This window comes from Notothenia rossii, assembly GCF_949606895.1.
Source record: "Notothenia rossii genome assembly, chromosome: 8".
Taxonomy (NCBI): domain Eukaryota; kingdom Metazoa; phylum Chordata; class Actinopteri; order Perciformes; family Nototheniidae; genus Notothenia; species Notothenia rossii.
This window is the reverse complement of record NC_136906.1, coordinates 21,640,794-21,659,288: the sequence shown is the minus strand read 5'-3', so window position 1 is coordinate 21,659,288 and position 18,495 is coordinate 21,640,794. Positions and strand designations below refer to the sequence as shown.

Below are 18,495 nucleotides of genomic sequence, written 5' to 3'. Positions count from 1 at the left end.
TGAGCCTGTTAATCAAAGGCTTGCATTTCTGTAAAATAACGAATCTGAGTTCTAAAGCAACTGTTGAAGGTTTGGTTAGTGATAAAAGATCAAACCTACGGTAAAATAAAACCATTTAGAATGCGCGCACGCACGCACGCACGCACACACACACACACACACACACACACACACACACACACACACACACACACACACACACACACACTGTGTGCTTGTCCAGAAGTCAAAGCATGTAACAGCTTCTTCTCTGGAGTTATTACATTATTACAATAGCCTGAAGGTTTCCCCTTCTCTGAATGAAAACATGGAGTCTCCAACCTGTACACATTTATAATAGTTTCCTTTATGCACCATTTATCCATTCGAAATGTATTTCTTTTTGGTTTCATTTGGCTGTTTAACGGCTGCACACTCCTGGCTACAATGTGCCTGATAAGCACTTTTTCTCCACGGCCGCATCGTTTGTCTGACACCACCTCTTCTGTGAAATTGTACTTGTCACACGCAGGCGTGAACATTGACGATATATGATTACACAAAATCAAACGCACATGCATTTCAACATCACTTGACTGCAACAGAGAGCGCTGCCCCCGCCCTCACTCGCCTTGTTTCCCACTTTTCATTTAATCACTTCACAGCACTCAGCAAAATCTGAATAACTTTTTCTGAGACCTTATTTGCAATCCATCTTTAGACACTAAAAAGTCTTCTACTTTATAATCACACTCTCTGTAAGCCTTTGAATCATGCTCCTGCAGCCCACTGTATTGTACTGATGAAGATGAGGGGGTGACAGTGATGTGGGCAGTGAGTGAAAGCCTATAAAAAAAGACCCGATCATTACGTGCAACCGTTCTGTCGTTCCATTAGAAAGAACAAAATGACCCTTATCCCCCTGTCTTTCCTACATAGACATGATTGGGTTTTCAGGGGAAAATGTCATAGGACCTTAATTGCATTTGTTCAGTCCAGCCCAGTGCTGCTCACCCCCCCACCCCCTTCCCCCTTGCAGCGTACAGTCTTTGTCGGCTCCACTGGGAATGATAATTCCTGTTGTCACACACTAATGGTCATTGCTTCATAACTGCATCGCTGCCATGAAGAATAATGACATTAATTTGGTGGCAATGGGAATCGTCAACTTATATATGAGGACAATTTCTTGGGATGTAAGTAGGGTGAGGTTGTGAAATTATTAAGGAAATACAGATTGAATCATTAGATCGCCTTATTGCTTTTGCCTTTTGGTAAGACTTGACACCCAGGTGTGTTTAATCACTTCAATTAAAGTGCTGCTGCTGCAACTTAATCATTTTTACCAATTTGGGATCAATAGGTATTTATACTTTATATCATCTATCCATCTAAAATAACAGAATCTTTCTTTGTGAGGTCGCCAGGGTAAACGCTAGCTGAAACTGTTTAATTTACTTCCCACATCTTCATGAATTATTGGCTGTCAACAAATAGATTTGGTTTTATGAGCCATACCAAACATTGTAGGTGACAATACTTATGCGTCCGCGAATCCCATTACCTGCGCAAATAACTGCCTCAAATGGCAACATGCGTGTGATATTGACACAGTGTTGTCCACATATGAAAGTAACACTCTCCATGTTAACTTATAATGATGTTTGTGGGAGGGATTCATCACAATTGCTTGTTTAGAGACAAACCAGATCACCCACCAACCTCTTGTCAGAATGTTTGGCATGATTGATGCAAACATTTAATGCCTTTGTTTAGTGTATTTGAATCCATCACATGAAAAGCTATGCATCGAAATGTAATTACTGGTTGAAGCTGTTAAGAGGTGCTTTACTGGCACATTATGGTTTTCTTAAGCATGATCATTTGTGCGTCTTAATGTAATCGATGTTGGGTACCATCATCATACATACCTTCATTATTGACTCTCCCTGTTTCAGCCAAGGTTCTGTGTCTTCTAATGAGACTATCTTTATTCAGGTTTGTGTCATTTGGTAAATCATACACAGCGTGAAAACACTGACAACCATGTGTGTTTTGATGAAGTGTACAAACACACAGAGGAGACTATATTAGAGAAATAGAGTGTGCGGAGCAGTTCTGAGTAACGTGAGAGGGTGGTCGAGGCTGCAGATGCGTAATGAGAGGGGGAGGGTTCCTGCGAGTGGGCTGTTGAAGCAGGGAAAATCTCCCTCTTCTATTGATTTCCCTTTCTTTGTGCTTTCATTGTGGCGGAATTAGGGCTTAGGTGATCTGACTACCTCAGATATGTTTACGCTGTGATGCTGAAGTCGATTTTTGTGGAGGTACATTTGCACATTCTTGGGTGTTTACTTTGAATTTAGCCCTGTGTGTGTTGCTTTAATCTCAGATTGTTGTTTTGAATTGTTGGAAGACATTTTGATTCTAGTCAGGAACAGAGGATTGTGCTTTACAGTAGATCTCCATTACCTATGTTGATACAAAAGATAACCGAATATGATTTAAAATAATGTGTTTACATTCCTGTGCTTGTATTAATAGATACCAAGCAAAGGTATTTAGTGGGATAAATGTATTGCAAACGAAGACCATATTGTTTTGTCAGTGAAGAGACTTCAGTATACACATTATTTATTTGTATTGAACCATGGGTTGACTATAAAAAAAATCTGTTCTTCACAAAAAATGCTTCATATTTCTCTTATTGAAGTACCATAGCTCTCAATACACTCTCTTGCCAAGGGGACACAATTAGACCATCAACATCAGCCTATTAAACTGCAGTGAATTGCACTGTTGAATTAATTATTGATTACATTACATTACATTACATTGCATTTAGCTGACGCTTTTATCCAAAGCGACTTACAATAAGTGCATGAGTTTTGAGTATTGTATTGACTAGCAAAGCTGTTGCTAACAACTCAACTATTTGTGTGACAATAACAACACAGGAGAGAGAATCATCAAACAGCATTTATTTTCTTTATTTAATAGTTTTTTTTAGATAAAACTAAGAATGACTATTAAGTGTAATTGGGCATACATAGATTTAGTGGTTACATGCAATACTCTTGCAGAATGATCAAGTTTTCATTAGGCATGAAGTTTGTGTTTTTGTGTGATTTTCATGTGTAACGAAGCCTCCATGAATCTATAAAACACATCAATCACAGTCATTCCAATAAAGGTTATGTTTCAAAGAGAAAATCCAATCAATAAATTGTCGGAAAAACCATCATTTTTTTATGGTAAAAGCCTCCAAAGGCAAAGTTAATATCTGTCCAAGCTCATCTCCTCCTCCTCCTTCTCCTCTTGTCGGAGGTCAGTGGGAATGTGTTGTTGGGACTGTCTATGGTTTTCAGCGGTCAGCGTTCATCCTCCGGAGCTTTGCTGGCAGGTTGTCCTCTGGCCTCCGTCCAGCTGACAGCAGAGGGCTGTACACGGGCACCGGAGCAGGGGACAGCGTTGGCGTTAAGCTGGGTTCATACAGGTCTCCAGTTGACTGGGTCATGGGTTCGAAGCCCACCTTGAGGGCCTTGAGTTCCAGCCGGTTTGCCATCTCGGGTCCTTGCGAGGAGCTGAGGCGTTGCAGCTTCAGGGGCAGGTCTCCTGTGCTGCAGGCCTTCTCCGAGTGCTGGGAGCTGAGCCGGAGCACCTTCCTCTGCAGGTCATCCTTCCCCGAAGAACTCATCCTCTGAAGCTTGCTCGGCAGTCGACCCCCAGCCCCTCCCCTTCTATCCTCAGATATGTTTATGCAATCCACGGAAAACACCCGGTCACGCCGGGCGCCGTGACTCTCATTGAGTGTGTGGGTGGGAGTGGAGAGAGGTGAGGGCAGTGCATTTTTCTCTTCATGCTCCTTGACACTGTACGGTGGAGTCGGTACCTCAAACGTGCTGTGGAACTGAGAGTAGTCTACCCTGAAAAAGCCCTCCTCCAGGGACATCACCGGCAGGAAGCGATGACCCCATAAAACCTCGTCCTCGGTATATGATGTCCGTGCCTGGCATGTCATACCTAGGAGACAGTAACAGGGTAGTAATAAGTAAATGGAGTTTAGCTCCATTAAAACAATTATTAAGTGTTAGGAGGAATGTGAAAGGGCAGCATTCCCTCCCATTATCTCTTTTTCCGCTCGGCTCGTCCTTATTGCTTATGGAAACACCGCTTCATGCTACTGCTTTTTCAATCTACCACCTAGATGCATTTAGTCACATACTGGAGATTGAGTAGATTGATGCAAATCCACTTGGAAGGATTCCTGCCATTTCCCAAATGGTTCATGCAAGATGATACACAGATATTTCAACTAACAATTATAACTATTGTCTGTCCAAATCGTCACTTCTAATGCACTCAAATGGAATAACTTTGTTTTGAAATTAGACAAAGGACATTTTTGTATAGCATTTCACAACGGGATGTTAATTTGTCTCTAAATGTTCCTTCCTGGAGGTCAAATTAGTGCTATTTGTTTCCATGTAATGCTAAGTGATTCCCATTGTTGCATGCTGTTAATGTGGGTTAAAGGTTAGTGGGGCTTGTTATCAGTGTGGCTCGTTGGTCGTGATAATTGCCTGTCAAGTCTGGACAACAAAATAAGCAGTCCCCCAGCACCCTCCGTACATCAACACATTAATGTCAAGAGCCATGGGTCCTGTCTGTACAGGTCTTTAGTGTCTGTAATGTAGTGTCTGTGTGTCTGATGAACACAAGATTACAACCTTGAGAATTTATTTTAAAATGTTCTTGACATTTTGATGCTTATTGTAGGTTTTCCGGAATCCGTAACTAGTTCATATTTTCTGTTCCAGTGGCTCAGCTTCTACCTGAGCCTTTCACTAGGACCGCCAGAGGTCGCTGTATACCTAAAACCGCCAACGGGTAAAATGTACCCGCTATAGATTTTCAAGGTAGAATGTTCTTTTATTTATCATACAGAACAGTGAGTTTTGATCACACAGGGATGAAACTTATACCAATAGAATCTGTGGACTCTCAGCTTTTCATATGATATAGGTTGTGCAGATAGCATGAAGTTTAAAATATCGCTAATAGTGCTGATTTAAACGCTTGGTGTTAGACTTGTGTTTTGTTTAGGTACAAATCTCTCTATCTCTCTCTATCGATCTACTGTTCTATGAACATATAATTGTCTAACATAAATAGACGACGCGGACTACTTCTCTCATTCCGAGTGTCCGTCTTTCTTCAACTGGCACGTAACCTGCACACATGCATTACGTCCTCAACGTGAGCTCAGTCATCCAAGAATATTCTCCAAGATGTTACACTATCTATAACTATTTATCTGTCTATCTCTCTCTCTATCTCTCTCTCTATCTATCTATCTCTCTCTCTCAATCTATCTCTCTATCTATAAGGAACCGCAGTAGACAAAAGGCGTTGCTATAGCAACACGTCATGTTTACGCTGCATTTTCTATGAGCTGGCAGATATAGGTATAAATGGCATTTTTTTTGGCGATTTTTTCAATCTGACTTCATATTGACAATTGTTAACAACAAAGGGTGCTACATAACACACTTTCAGGAAAAGTCACGGAATGGGAGACTTTAATATGTTATTGAACAAAATTACATACAATCAAAAAACAGCTTCGGGTAAAATGTACCCGTTGGCGGTTCTAGTGTTAAAAACTACAGTAAGCTGTAGAGTAGGAGTCTGAGTCCGTCCCTCTGAGGGAGTGTTATATCATAGCCTGATGCTATTCCAGGCTCACTACTCATCTTTATCCATAGAAAAGTCAGTTCTACATTTACACAAAGGTTGTTTTTTTCTTAATTAGCCCAGAGGCTTGGCTTTAATCACAATGGGGAGTCTAGGGTAAATAGTGAGCTGAGTTGTGTTCTTTCCATAAATATCTGTTTATCTGCAGACAATACCGGTCAGTGGAAAACCTTGTGGGGTTAGAGCCTGACAGGCCTGCCAGTGTTGTTTCATCATGCAGGCGTCATATGGGTATTCAACCAGCTGGTTAATGTTTACTTCATCTTGCATACAAATAGAAGCCCTCAAGACAACTATGCAAACACTTGGCAGACGGCGAAGAGGGCGTCCCTGAAGGAGACTTTATGTAAAATTGCTGGCAGGAGCTTTCACTGGCACTGTTTACAGAACAAATTATTATGCTTTGCCTTTCTCATGAGAGTCTATTTCAATCGGGCAATGTCAACTCAAAAATAAGCTAAATGAACAGAGAAAGAGAGAGACATGTCATCTGATGTGTAACCTTCATAGAGAGTTAGTGCAGTAATTGTTGCTCTTTCGGCATCAATCGCTTGTTACTTGGTGAATCATGCTACTATCAGCATTACTGTGCTCTTTCCAATTTGTATTGACAGAATATGAATTTGGTCTAACAATCATCGGGTCTATTTTGTAAATCGATTTGGTCTTCGCATGTTTTCTAAATTGTCGATTTTGGATTAGGTCCCAACCTCCTTCTTTTTGTTTTAGGTGAAAAACATTTATTTCAAGACCATTAATTATCTGAACTGGATTGATTAGATAATGGCTTAAAATACTTGTATTGTACAGTATAGTTGTGTATTTGATACAGTGCTGATGTTGAGTCTAGTTTTTGCCAGAGTGATAAATCATTGAGCAGAAAATAATAAATGCTGTCCATAAAGTTCAAGAGACCATTTCTTTGGTTAAATAATGAGTTTTATTTTAGGAATAAAATTGCCCCCTGTCTCAAAACACATCTAAAAAAAAACACCAGTATTTATCGTATTACTGCCTCTAAGACACTAACTATTCCACTAGTATGCATTATAATGGGTCTGGTTGAAACAGAATTAACATGAGTTAGGGACACGATCAACAAGCTGAACAGCATGTGGGAAATACCTGTTAATGTGTTATTGGATTAACAGGGTTAATGGGATGTGTGTCAGGATGAGGATGATGGGATATTGTAGCCCATTGAATGTGACACTGCCAGGGCTTCCCTTCTTTACTCCTCAGCTCCGAGGGCCACAGCACTGCGGCACTAAACTTCTGGCTGCCCTCTGATTTAATGGCATTATCAACAGAGCACAGACTGTGCCTTTACGCTTCCCTGCAGAATCCTCCCTCCTGCTCTAAGACTATTCAGCTCTGTGGTTTCTTCTACAAAAGAAGCAAAATGAGGGTTCTAGGGGATGGATAGAAGCGGAGCTAATAAGAAAGGAGGGATATGGATTTTTTCAGTTTTGGACTTAAGGGAAGAATCATTCTGTTACATGTGCCATAGAGAGAATGGTGAGAGTCCTCCAGCGGCCTGTAGTTAACAGCAGCGGCTGTATAACAATGTCTCACAGGCTCAGAGTTACCTCTGCTCTCAGTCGTCATCTGAAAAATGTAGTGGAACTTCAACCAAGACCCAGGGTCATCCATCCAAGTGACACGCGCATCCATGACCACAGGCTTTTATTATGCATAGGGTGGGCTTAAACCGATTCTGCTGTAATAAAATATCCCTCATAATTAAATCATGGTGTCAGTGTTCTTATTCAATTTTGTTCAGTTCCTGTGTTCTTCAAATATGCAAAACTGAGGCAGGGAAATGAGATTTCTCAGAGTTTAGATTATGTAGTATCTATTAAAGTATACGAGAATGTTTTGTGGGTTCATATTAATATAGGAATTTACATTTAGATTGAGAGTAAGGAGAGTGAAGAAAAGAAGAAATGAGAATGGCATATAAGTGGATACACAAAGCATAAAATGAAAGAGGTGCAGTGAAGGGAAAGGAGTTTAATTCAGGAAGAATCTCACCAGTGGTTTCCACGATGCCTTCGAGGATAACAACAATCTCAAACTGTTCGTTCATTAGGGAGCGCTGGGATAAGTCGAAAAAAGGGCTCTTGGGATTGATTTCGTGGCAAATAGTGAGAGGGGAAACCAAGAAGAGCTGGTCTGCTCCTGTCCCAAAACCAACATCCAGTTCACACTGGTCCAGAGGCAGGAACTCGCCCTCAGGGGTCTGACGAGACTGAGAGTTGAAAAGAGAGAGAGAGAGAGATTTGAAAAGAAGAAGACAGACGGAAGAGCCAAGAAAGTAAAAGAAAAGACAGAAAAGAGTCAAATTGTTAGTACTGACGGATCAATACATAAGCAACAAGGGGTAATTATAAAATTAATTTAATATGAGGGATCTTAACGTGATTAATCAGAGATTCTAAGTTCACATTTTTTTATTTTGTCTTAGCTTTACTTACTTGTGAATGATTGGATACGTTTACCACTGCTTGTCTCAAACTGCAACTTAAATGAGAACAAGTAAGAGAATGAGAAGTTTGGTAGAAATTATGATAACTCATAGACGGCTTCAACGCGACAAGAATCCCCAACCAGGCATAGGCACTGGATATTTATCAATCTAGTTTCAAGGGAAGCAGAGGAATATCACGCTCAGCCTCTTCCTCCAGAGCGGGGTGATGGTATATAACTTAACCTCGGATGCAACAGTCGGCCTGCACGCTAATGGACGCTAAAGTCCCTCAAGAAAATCTAAATCGACTTTGATAAATGGCTCTGTGGGACACAACCTTTGTTGACTTTTAAATCATGTTTATAGTATCCCTGACAAAATATGGGAATATTAGCAAAAATGGGTGGGGTCTGCAACAGTAAACATTTCTGATGATCCCCTTGATCTAACTAATGAATGTATCTGTGATCTGTTAATTAAATCCAATAATTTAATGTTTATAATCATCTGTTTTTCTTCTGCTTCGTTGAATCTTATCGTGTCTGATTATATATTTATGATAAGACTACTTATATTTCTTAAAAATGAAAAATACATATATATATTTGTGCCCTGTTAGCAGTGGCCACAGAATATGTGCATCACTCACATTTTTAGAAGAACTTGCATGTATGAAATAGCCGTGTTTGGACAGGAATGGCCCACCGAGTGTTAACTGGTGCAGAAGCATTTTATCGCCCAGATGACGCTCAAGCACCGCACCAAGGCCCTGAATGTGTTTTTCTTCTTTCCTGTCTTATTCTGTCTAATCAATCTGTTCACCTGTTCTCCTCGTTTGCCTTAGCTGCCTGTGTTACCCCGTATTCACCTTTAAATGTTGGGCCGTCTTCTTACATCTGCTGTCAGAGAGAGGCTTGTGGATTTCCTAAAACCCATGTGAAATATTTAAGTATATAAACTTGAAGGAATGGCCGACCCCTTTTTAAAGAAATAATGAAACTTGCTGCCATGCCATTAAAGAGAAAACATCTGACCTGCAAAGGTCATCTTTGCAAATCAACACCTTTGAGATAACGAGGAGCTGGTTGGATTTCCATAAGCATAACATAAGTAAGTTTATTCTGTTTTCAATGTAAGCATTTATTTTTTCTACTTAAAATAACATCACAAAGAGGAAATTACAACAACAAAAACAGTTTATTTTTCTAATAATAATTTTAAAGCAAAAGATTTTTCCTAAATCACATCCAACCATTAATTAGTGACTAGCCACCCACCCACACATACATTCTCACAACAGTTCATAAAAATCTCCCACACAGTCCCAACCCTCTTCTATACAGTACAACTCTTTCTGCCTTTTTCCTGGATCTTTTGTTCTTGTTCATGCCAAAATACTCAACATTTGAATTTTTCTTTTCTACGAGGTGTTCCTTTCTTCCACTTTTATTACTGATCCATTTTCATTTAGAAAAAAATATATTATTTGTCAATAGTTTTGAAAGAGTGGAAGATAAGAAAGATAGAGATTCATGTGAGGTTTCAGGGTGTGAGCATATTATTTTAATTCATAAATAAATTGGCTTCTCTATATTTCTGGTTCTGTCTTCTCTTCCAACCAGACCTGACTGCCGCAGCTAACATTCGGAGCACAACTACACCCTGACCTCGCAGTGACATTACCCCCCCTAGTTTATAGCTCCCTAGAAGCCAACTATGAATGAAGTGTGAGTAAACAGGCTTTGCTTTCCCTGAAAACATTCCTTTCTATTTCTATCTCCTGTGAATATCAATGAGCTGCTCTCCTGGATTTATGTTGGAAAACCACTTTCACGTTAGCGGGGCATTGTTCAGGTGCATACAGGCCAATGATTACTCTTTAGGTGGATGTGGGTTATGTCATGCTAGCTCAGGGAAATTCTACTTTTCTCTTTCTGTCTTCCTTGCTTAAGATTAAAATGATGGATGACTGTATGCCAACATTGACAGGCAAAGCTACTTACACAGACCCCTCTGGCACTCTCCTACGCTTCTCCTTCACAAAGATCCTTAGAAAGCTGAGCTTGTATACAGTTTTTTTTGTATGTAAATACTACACTAACAAATGATCTGATTTATCTCACTGAGCTCTGATGAATCAAAACCAACTTGTGGAAAATCCATATTTAATTATCCTTTTGGGTGATATTGCTGCAAGAACACCTGTAAACAATAACTATTCATTATCATTAGAAAGGCATTGTGGCTCTGATTCATGTGTTTCAGTTGTGTGAATGATGCTCATGGATGAAGACAGGTGATAAATACAAATGGATGACAACTAAAGTGGCCTGATCTTCCTACCCAACTCCACTCCATGCTCTGCCTGGCCTTCATCAATCAGCAGCCTGAGAGTGGGTGGAGGTGCTTGTAGGCAATCAGGTCGTCTGACAAGCTAACGGCATCTCATGGCTTCCCTTCTGCCAGATACCCTCTTTTCTTTCATTAATTAAAGCATCACTTTGTGGCTTCAAAGGACAGTTTCCTCTCCTTTTTCTCTCGCCCGGTAGATTTTGTGTTTTGTTACTTCCCTTTGTACCCCTAGTTTAGGAGGGAACGTAACAAAATACATTTTACATTTGTGTCAAAGAATAGACTCCGCCTTCATTCTTTTTAGATAGGTGTATCTAACTGAACAAAATACCTTTTTAGATAGACGGAATTAATTGCAGAACTTGTATTAGTTTTATAAAAACTTTTTAAGAGATTTGTTTATTTAATACAGCAAGTTCTATGATTCTCTGGAGGATTTAATTTGTCGTGCTGCTGAATTGTTTCTTGTTAGAATGACAGATGTTCTATTATGTGTCCACCCCATTTATTTCAATTAGGGTGGGCTAAATAACAGAATCTGTGCCATGTAATACAATTTAACAGCCCCATCAAACTACAGCATCTAAAATGATCATTATACCAAAAGCTCATTATAACCTTCTTGAAGCAGATTTGTGCAGTTGCATTTGACCAGTTTATAAGGTCAACATATTAATCTCCATACAGCCAAACTGACAATTTAGACGCAATCATTCAAAATTGTTGTTTAAATTGTTAATAGTTTTTAGTTTTCATTCAACTGAAAACCCCTGGTAGTGATCTGATTACAGTTCCTTCGAGCTGTCTGTTTACCAGGTGAACGGCAATTCCTCTGCTACTACAATCTACTGTTTTACGATATCATAAACTGAAATGCAGCTTATTTACAACACATGTGCTGTCTGATTGGCTGTTCTCAAAACTAAAATGGGTGATCACAAAGAGACACTGAGGCAAAAGAGAGTCTGTCTCTTTATTTTCCTGCCACACAGGCTGGAGGGAGCATGCTGACCATTTCCCTGTTATCATGAGGCCAGTGTTGGAAATCTAGAAAGCATATCATTTCTTTTGGGTGTAAGAATGTTTGGAGAGTATAGAAGGCTAAAATGAAAGATTACACAGTCATTGTTAATGGTTCATGGTTAATGTTACTGAGAACCGGACTTATCTGTTTCCCATTATCCTTTCACAGAAACAGCTGACAGAAAGCTGTAGGTAAACATAGAAAGAAAGACCGGCAAGCTGTTTTTAGGTTCACGTGAGTAATAATGAGCTGTTCACACACATAATTCAGCCTTCTGCCGCATCTCTTCTGCTGTGAAAATGTCTGCCTCAAGGAACATCCTAGTTGGAAAGACCAATTACTGTTCACATGCCTAACTGCTCCAAGTCAGAACCTGATATAGATGGTCCATCAAAAGTTTACAAAAGACTACCTGAATTCATATTAAATTATGGATGACAACATGAATATTGCAATTATTAACCCCTGCAATATGTGCACACAGCAATTAGGGATAGGCAACAGCCCAAAACTGATTAAATGCAATCTCACATTTCTGTCAAACAAATCCAACTATAAACCAATCCAACAATTTTAAACTCCACACTCTTAACGTCCCAAATGTGCTATGCATAAAGGGAAAGCTATAACATAAATAATCTGCATTGTTACTTAAGGTATTTTATTTATACTATAGGTTCTCTGAAAAATAAAAAGAAAGATGGTGAATGACAAGTGAAAAGCTGCTAGATGCAATTGTAAATCTGGTAAGGATGCATGTCAAACTGATTATGTGGCAGTAGAGGCTTATGCTCACCAACATAAGGTGGTTGTCAGGTCAGTCAAACCAAGACAAAACCGGTTTTAAATATAGTTTGGTGCTACTTTGCCTGAAATCTAGTTGTTGTGCATTATGCTCTGGTTTCCATGTGCCTCCTTGGAAAGAGTTGAAAACCTCAATGTGACATTTAGGGACTTTAGCGATTGTTGTGGCAAAAATCTTGCTATGACTGTGCCGCCTCTACTTGGGTGTGGAAAATATTTTAACAAGGCTCATACATTGTTATTGTAAGTAGCCTGAAGATATAACGTTTATTCAAAAATAACATTGCATTATCTAATTTAGTCTGCTGCCTTCACATAATGAACACTTCACCTCCCCTAGGCCTTTTTTGGAATGCCTTTAAACAAAAACACTTGAGATTTTGTGTGTGCTTGTTCATTTTGAGCATGTATTCTCCAAGTAAAACACTCTATACAACTGTGTAGACTCTGAATTATTTAAGTTTAGCATACAAAAGGTGAAAGTAGCGTGAGGAGTCCAGAGTCTTGAGGTTTTCTGGCTCTAGTCTTCTTTCTCATCAATGCAGGTTTTCAAGGCCTTTCTGCAGCCCTCCAAAAACCTGATAGTATAATTACATCTCTACTCTTATTAGATGAGAAATGGAAATTAATTCCAGTTTTATTGAAGAGTGTATGCAGCCCATCCTGCAATCCTCCAAGGAGATACAGTGTACAGCTAAGAGGATTTATTTCCCTTGTATGTCTTTGAAATAGGAGGCACAATGAAAATATTAAGGAAAAAATGCTGTAATTCTTTCTATGCATCCCCTCTTACTACAAACGTCTCTACAGCTTTCTCACCACTTTCAATCACTTTCAATCAATTCCTCCACCCTCCCAATACTCAAGTCATATTTTCAGCGAGGATGTTCCAGCAGGAAGCCCTCTGAGTCTGTCATGGAGGCTCTGAAAAGCTGCATTTCAACTGCTCATGGTGGGACTCTGTATGACAGCTTCGATTGGTGTATTCCTCTCCTTTCTCCTGTGTGCTGCTACCCAGTAATCATCCAAGACAGTTCAGCAGAGCTCTGGTGTCCAAACACAGCAGAACCAAGTGGCTCCAATTGTAACAGGCCTTATCATCTGACAGGGCTCTGTGGATTGAAGCTATACTGATAGAATTTAGACTGCACTAAATAACACTTGCAGCTTAATCTGACGGCTCAATTGTACATTTACCCTTGGAGCTTTGTCACCTTGTATGATTCCAGGTTTACTGAAACAACATGGGGATATGTTAAATGTGAAAAGGGGACAACCTTTTTTATTTTCCGTAAAAAAAAAAAAGAATAAATATTTGACAGATTGTAAGGACTACAGAACAGGCTGCTGCTTAACCAGACTGCACTTGCAAGGATGTTGTTGACATATATGTTTTGCTGCCACAAGGAATTATTGAAATATTTGATCATTTCATTTTGGTAAATGATGGTCCAGTCTACTATATGCTCAATGGGATTAGAAATAAAGCACCTTTCCTTGAAAATAACTCTTATCATGGCTGCACATAGATACTTCTGGATCATTTACTTCAGTTAGGAACCTTACCCAAGCAAAACATACCATATTCAACCACAGCCCAAGACACAAGAGACTAATAAGCCTTCAGGAATTAATGGTTTTCATCATTGCCCCTGTTGGACAAATATTATATTTCTGTTTCTTTTGCTGCAGATATGAAGGCCATGTCTTTGTTTTCTGTCTCTATTGACCTCAGGTGGCTAAAAGCTTTCTCCTGTCCCTCCACTGCGGGCCAAATGACCTCCTAACAGAGTTAATGAGCAGTGTGGCCCTTACTGAGAGGAAATTATGACTTAAACTTTGTACCTGGTTGTGGGCAGATGGCCAGAGGCCCACTTCAAATCAAAGTTCAGTGAAAAACTGCTACTTTAATCTTACGCTGCATTGCACTAAACTATATTTTGTGTCAACATCCCCAACACGTGAACAGGGTCAAAACCAAAGGTGCTACTGCTTCCTTTCACAATCATACATAACCTATTTGGGTTGGTTAAAACTAACTCTTGCATGTTATTCATTTGAGATGTTATACCATGAGATGGTATGGAAGTAGTTAAGTTGTAGAAGAGATTAGGAGCACTTGTTTAGATGTTGTGTCAGTGAGCTGTTTATCCAATCTGTTTTTAGATACAGCATGATGTACAAGTCATCATCACTAAAATTATTTAACAAAAAATTTTTTACACACAGTGGTTATTTAAGTTCAAATGCTTCATCTGCCAGTCATCCTGAGTATTTCATATGAAAAGGTATGACATGAAGAAGGTAGCAGTTCAACAGCACCACCATCATTTCTACACCAGGATTGCACTGAAAGCATTTAGTAAAAAATATGATTACTACTTTATTTATTATTTGATGGTTTTTTTAAACAATTTATCTGATGTGTAATATGACAAGATACGATTATTTCAGCCTCAACATGCTTTTATTGTTGCACGATGACTTGTTAATTTTTTCTGTGTCCTGAAAGAGCTGCTGAGAAAATTCAGTCTCGGTAAGAAAGTCTTTGAAGCGAAAGAATAAGGTTAGACTACAAAGCCCTGGAGCAAAACTGTGAAAAAAGCCACCAAGGAGCACACAGTGGATGCTGTTTTTTTGTATTGTATTTCACAGAGAGAGAGTGTAAAAAAGATGTGGGCTTGGCAGAGAGGTCTTGGAATTTATAGAGATTGTATTTCTTGCAGTTCAATGCGAGACAAATCCTGAACCTTTTATTTGATGCCTTGCATGCCTTTGTCTTTTTAATCAACACAAATCTAGATTATTCCTTATTATGATTATTATTGAGTTCAAGTGTGGCGATAAACTAAAATGAACAATTATGATGGAGATGCTGATAGCTTGTCACAGTAGAGAGGAGGGAAGTTGGCATTGACTTTTTGTCAATTGGGTTGTTAATTTCCTCTGAGCTTTTAACTGAGGAATAACTCCTTTCCTCCTATCATTAAGCTGACCAATCATTGCTTGGTGTGACTGTGCGGATGAGAACACTGACATAAACAACATCCAAGCACCTCACCAATGCTGTTGGTCTTCTTTATGGCCCTGTTTGCACATTTAACATGGATTTACATTACATCGCATTGCATTTAGCAGACGCTTTTATCCAAAGCGACTTACAATATATGGCTGAAAGAAGATCTATTACCTTAATTATAATAGGAGCATGACCTTCAAATTGTTTGTGGTCATTTTCTGCATTTCTGCTTGTTTCAGTGTGCGAAGTTGGTTTGAAAACAGCTGAGGTCATCCTTAGTAAATAACCACCATAGCAAAGTTTGTACAGCAGATTAAAAACCTTTCCTTTTTTGGTGTGTAATTGTATATCTGAAGGATTGAAAACTTAATAAAACAAATCCCAAAGATAAACAAAATAATAATTTCTATATGAGGCCCATAAATACTGTCTTTCTCAGGGGGCCATCTCTTTGCCACATGTATTTACTGATACACATCTTTCTGTCCAGCCTGTGCCACCACCGACGCTGGTTACTGCAGCGCTTCCAACAAAGACCTGCCTCACTGTCTTATCTCAGTGTTTGAGATGCACCTGCTGACACTCAGCCTCACCACCCTGCAGCTGGAGGATTATGGTAATGTTACCTATCCTGTTTTGTTTAACAAGTATAGTGTGAGCCCTGCTTAATATCAAGCTATGAAAAACAAAAGGTTAATTTAAACAGGCATTATGCACCTTTTTCTTTTCCTGTGGACTCAGATGAGGAAGGTAAAGGGAATTCATTCCTGCAGTCATTGTGTATACAAATAAATTGCCTTTTTTATTTTACTCTCCCTTAGCTTTCACTATTTTCATAGGTCTACAGTAAACAATACTTTGACTATCCACACTAATGCAGCAGCATGGAGTATCATAAGTTGGAGCACTGAATATTTATTTACATGTAAGAATTTAATCTGAATGAAAGAAGGTATGATTTATGGACAACAACATGTGCTCAACTTCCGCACTTCAGCAAGTTTTTCTGAAGAGTTATTATCGTCAGAAAAATCTGGTGCTCGAGCTTACCTTTATGAGTTTGCACCTGATCTGAGCGGACACCATGTGGCTGTTCCTCAGGTTGCCCACACGGAACATGAGGCACAGCTTGCCGTCTCGCTGAGAAATCACCGCGTCCTGGCTGAACATGAGCGTCTCTGCACGTTTCTTAGGTTGGGACATTTTTATGAACATGCATCCGATGAGAAAAGCGTCCACTATGGAGCCCATCAGTGACTGGAACAAGAAGAGGATGATGCCTTCCGGGCACTTCTCTGTAATGTACCGGTAACCGTAACCGATCGTCGCCTCAGTCTCGATGAAGAACAGAAAAGCGGAGGGGAAGTTGTAAACATTGGCCACACATGGGGTGTAGGAAGGGTCATGGCCATGATGTATGTCTCCTCTGATATAAGCGATGGTCCACCACATAGATGCCATGAACAGCCAAGCGATGGTGTAAGTTAGGGTGAAGATGAGAAGGTTCCATCGCCACTTTAAGTCTACCAAAGTGGTGAAGAGGTCAGAGAGGTACCTGCTGCTCTCTCCCCCGAGGTTTCCGTGCTGCACATTGCAGCGACCGTTCTTGTCCACGAAGCGCTGGCGTTTTTTCTTAACCGGAGCAGCAAAAGTGGTAGCCCGGTTTGTGTTGACCACCTGGTAGTCTTCACCAAATTTTCTTCGAAGTGCCGCCATTTGAGCTCTCCTAAAGTAAAGAAAGATTACCTGCTGTTTAATCCATGTTTACGATAGTTTTAGGCTCCAAATCACTGGTTACATGCAGTGCGTAAAAAGCGCCATGGGCACTTCAGCGCGCGTAAAACGTTGGAGAAAAAAAAAAAATTACGCGAATGTCAGTGTTTTGAAGCCCCTGGTCCGTTTTCATAAATACAAATATCCAATATTCTTCCAGTTGTTTCACATGACATCACAATATCGCTGACTGTACTGTGCGCTCTGCTCAGTCTCCACTCTCTTTGACTGGCGTGTCCTCACCAGCAGAGCGAAATACGAGGATCTTCCATTGACAGCTTCTGGTGGGCTGTGGAGGATGAGGAGGGGAGTGGGAGTGTGTGTGAGTGAGAGAGGGAGATGCGAGGAGAAGGGGGAAGGGAGAGAGGAGGGGAGAGTTACACAAGACTGCGTTTGAGTGTTAAGTGAGCGAGGTGGACAATTTGACGCTTCTTTGTAGTTCTTCTGGGAAACTGTATATGGCTTGGTTTGTATATTATATAATATCAGTAAATACTGTTTGAATTAATAACTTATAAGTTCTCACATTCTCTTCACATTGTAGTTGCTCCATGGTTATAAGTATGAGCATGTAGGGTCACAGAGATCCCGAGTAACAAGATTGGAGTTGTGCTTTTAAGTCAAACTTTGCCATCTACTGGAGAGACGATATATGTGCATATTTGATCTAAAACAGGGTAGTTATGTGTGCCTCTTTTCACCCGTGTCATATTAGTAAAGCTTATCAAATGTCCCAGTAACATTCACAAGCTTTGCCCATTTTAAATCGTTGCTTCTCCTCTTTCCTGTGAAGCCTTTCTATTGATTTAGACATTGGATTGCTGCTAGAGAGGAGGATATCCTGGACAAGTATCCTCCCAAAGGACACCTTAAAAAGGATGCAATGCCCTTGGATCTCTTTGCCCTGGTTTCAATTAGATATAATACAATGCCTTTTTGCATTTCATTATTACTATTATTAATTAATATACAGTTAAAGTTTCTCCCGCAAAGTTAATAATAAATGGTGTAATGAACATATCTTTGATATTGGGAAACATGTTTTTTAGGTGCTTTTTGGGAAAGGGCAACACACCAGCAAGTTAAAAAAAAAACAGGTATGGGACATAATTTGTAAACCCAACAACAACAAAATACAACAAATTAAAAATAGATAAGAGCTTATGATGAACCAGGCAGTTTTAGGGTAAATTAAGTGCACATTTAGTGGCTGCAAAAAAGTTATAATCATTTTTCTGAAGTTAAATTAGTGGCAGCAATAGTTGCATAAATTCATAAATCTGGTTACAAAAGGGGGCCTATGGACTCATTGTGCAGATG

At 39.7% G+C, this 18,495-nt stretch overlaps 1 protein-coding gene across 2 annotated transcripts; it reads right to left on the bottom strand.

Annotated features, from left to right (window-relative positions):
• Positions 1 to 2,937: 2,937 nt before the first annotated feature.
• On the bottom strand, positions 2,938 to 17,485 carry kcnj19a (potassium inwardly rectifying channel subfamily J member 19a). 2 transcript variants are annotated; one of them, XM_079645956.1, is made up of 3 exons: positions 16,453 to 17,485; positions 7,768 to 7,984; positions 2,938 to 3,999 (listed from the first exon to the last, which is right to left on the bottom strand). In XM_079645956.1, exons 1-3 carry the CDS (start codon positions 17,116 to 17,118, stop codon positions 3,341 to 3,343), a joined length of 1,542 nt encoding a protein of 513 aa, XP_079502082.1. In that variant the 5' UTR covers positions 17,119 to 17,485; the 3' UTR covers positions 2,938 to 3,340. The 2 variants fall into 2 exon arrangements, with proteins under 2 accessions (XP_079502082.1, XP_079502083.1); XM_079645957.1 differs by lacking the exon at positions 2,938 to 3,999 and adding an exon at positions 8,211 to 8,256 and having other exon boundaries at positions 7,822 to 7,984.
• Between the last annotated feature and the right edge of the window lie 1,010 nt (positions 17,486 to 18,495).

Bases quoted from the DNA above. Each gene is read 5' to 3' on its own strand.
- kcnj19a (XM_079645956.1), bottom strand. From the start codon at position 17,118: ATGGCGGCACTTCGAAGAAAATTTGGTGAAGACTACCAGGTGGTCAAC. The intron at 7,985-16,452 runs GTAAGCTCGAGC...TTCAACTCTCAG, and splicing joins TCAGGTGCAAACTCATAAAG to TCTCGTCAGACCCCTGAGGG. The intron at 4,000-7,767 runs GTGAGATTCTTC...ACTGTCTCCTAG, and splicing joins AGGCATCGTGGAAACCACTG to GTATGACATGCCAGGCACGG.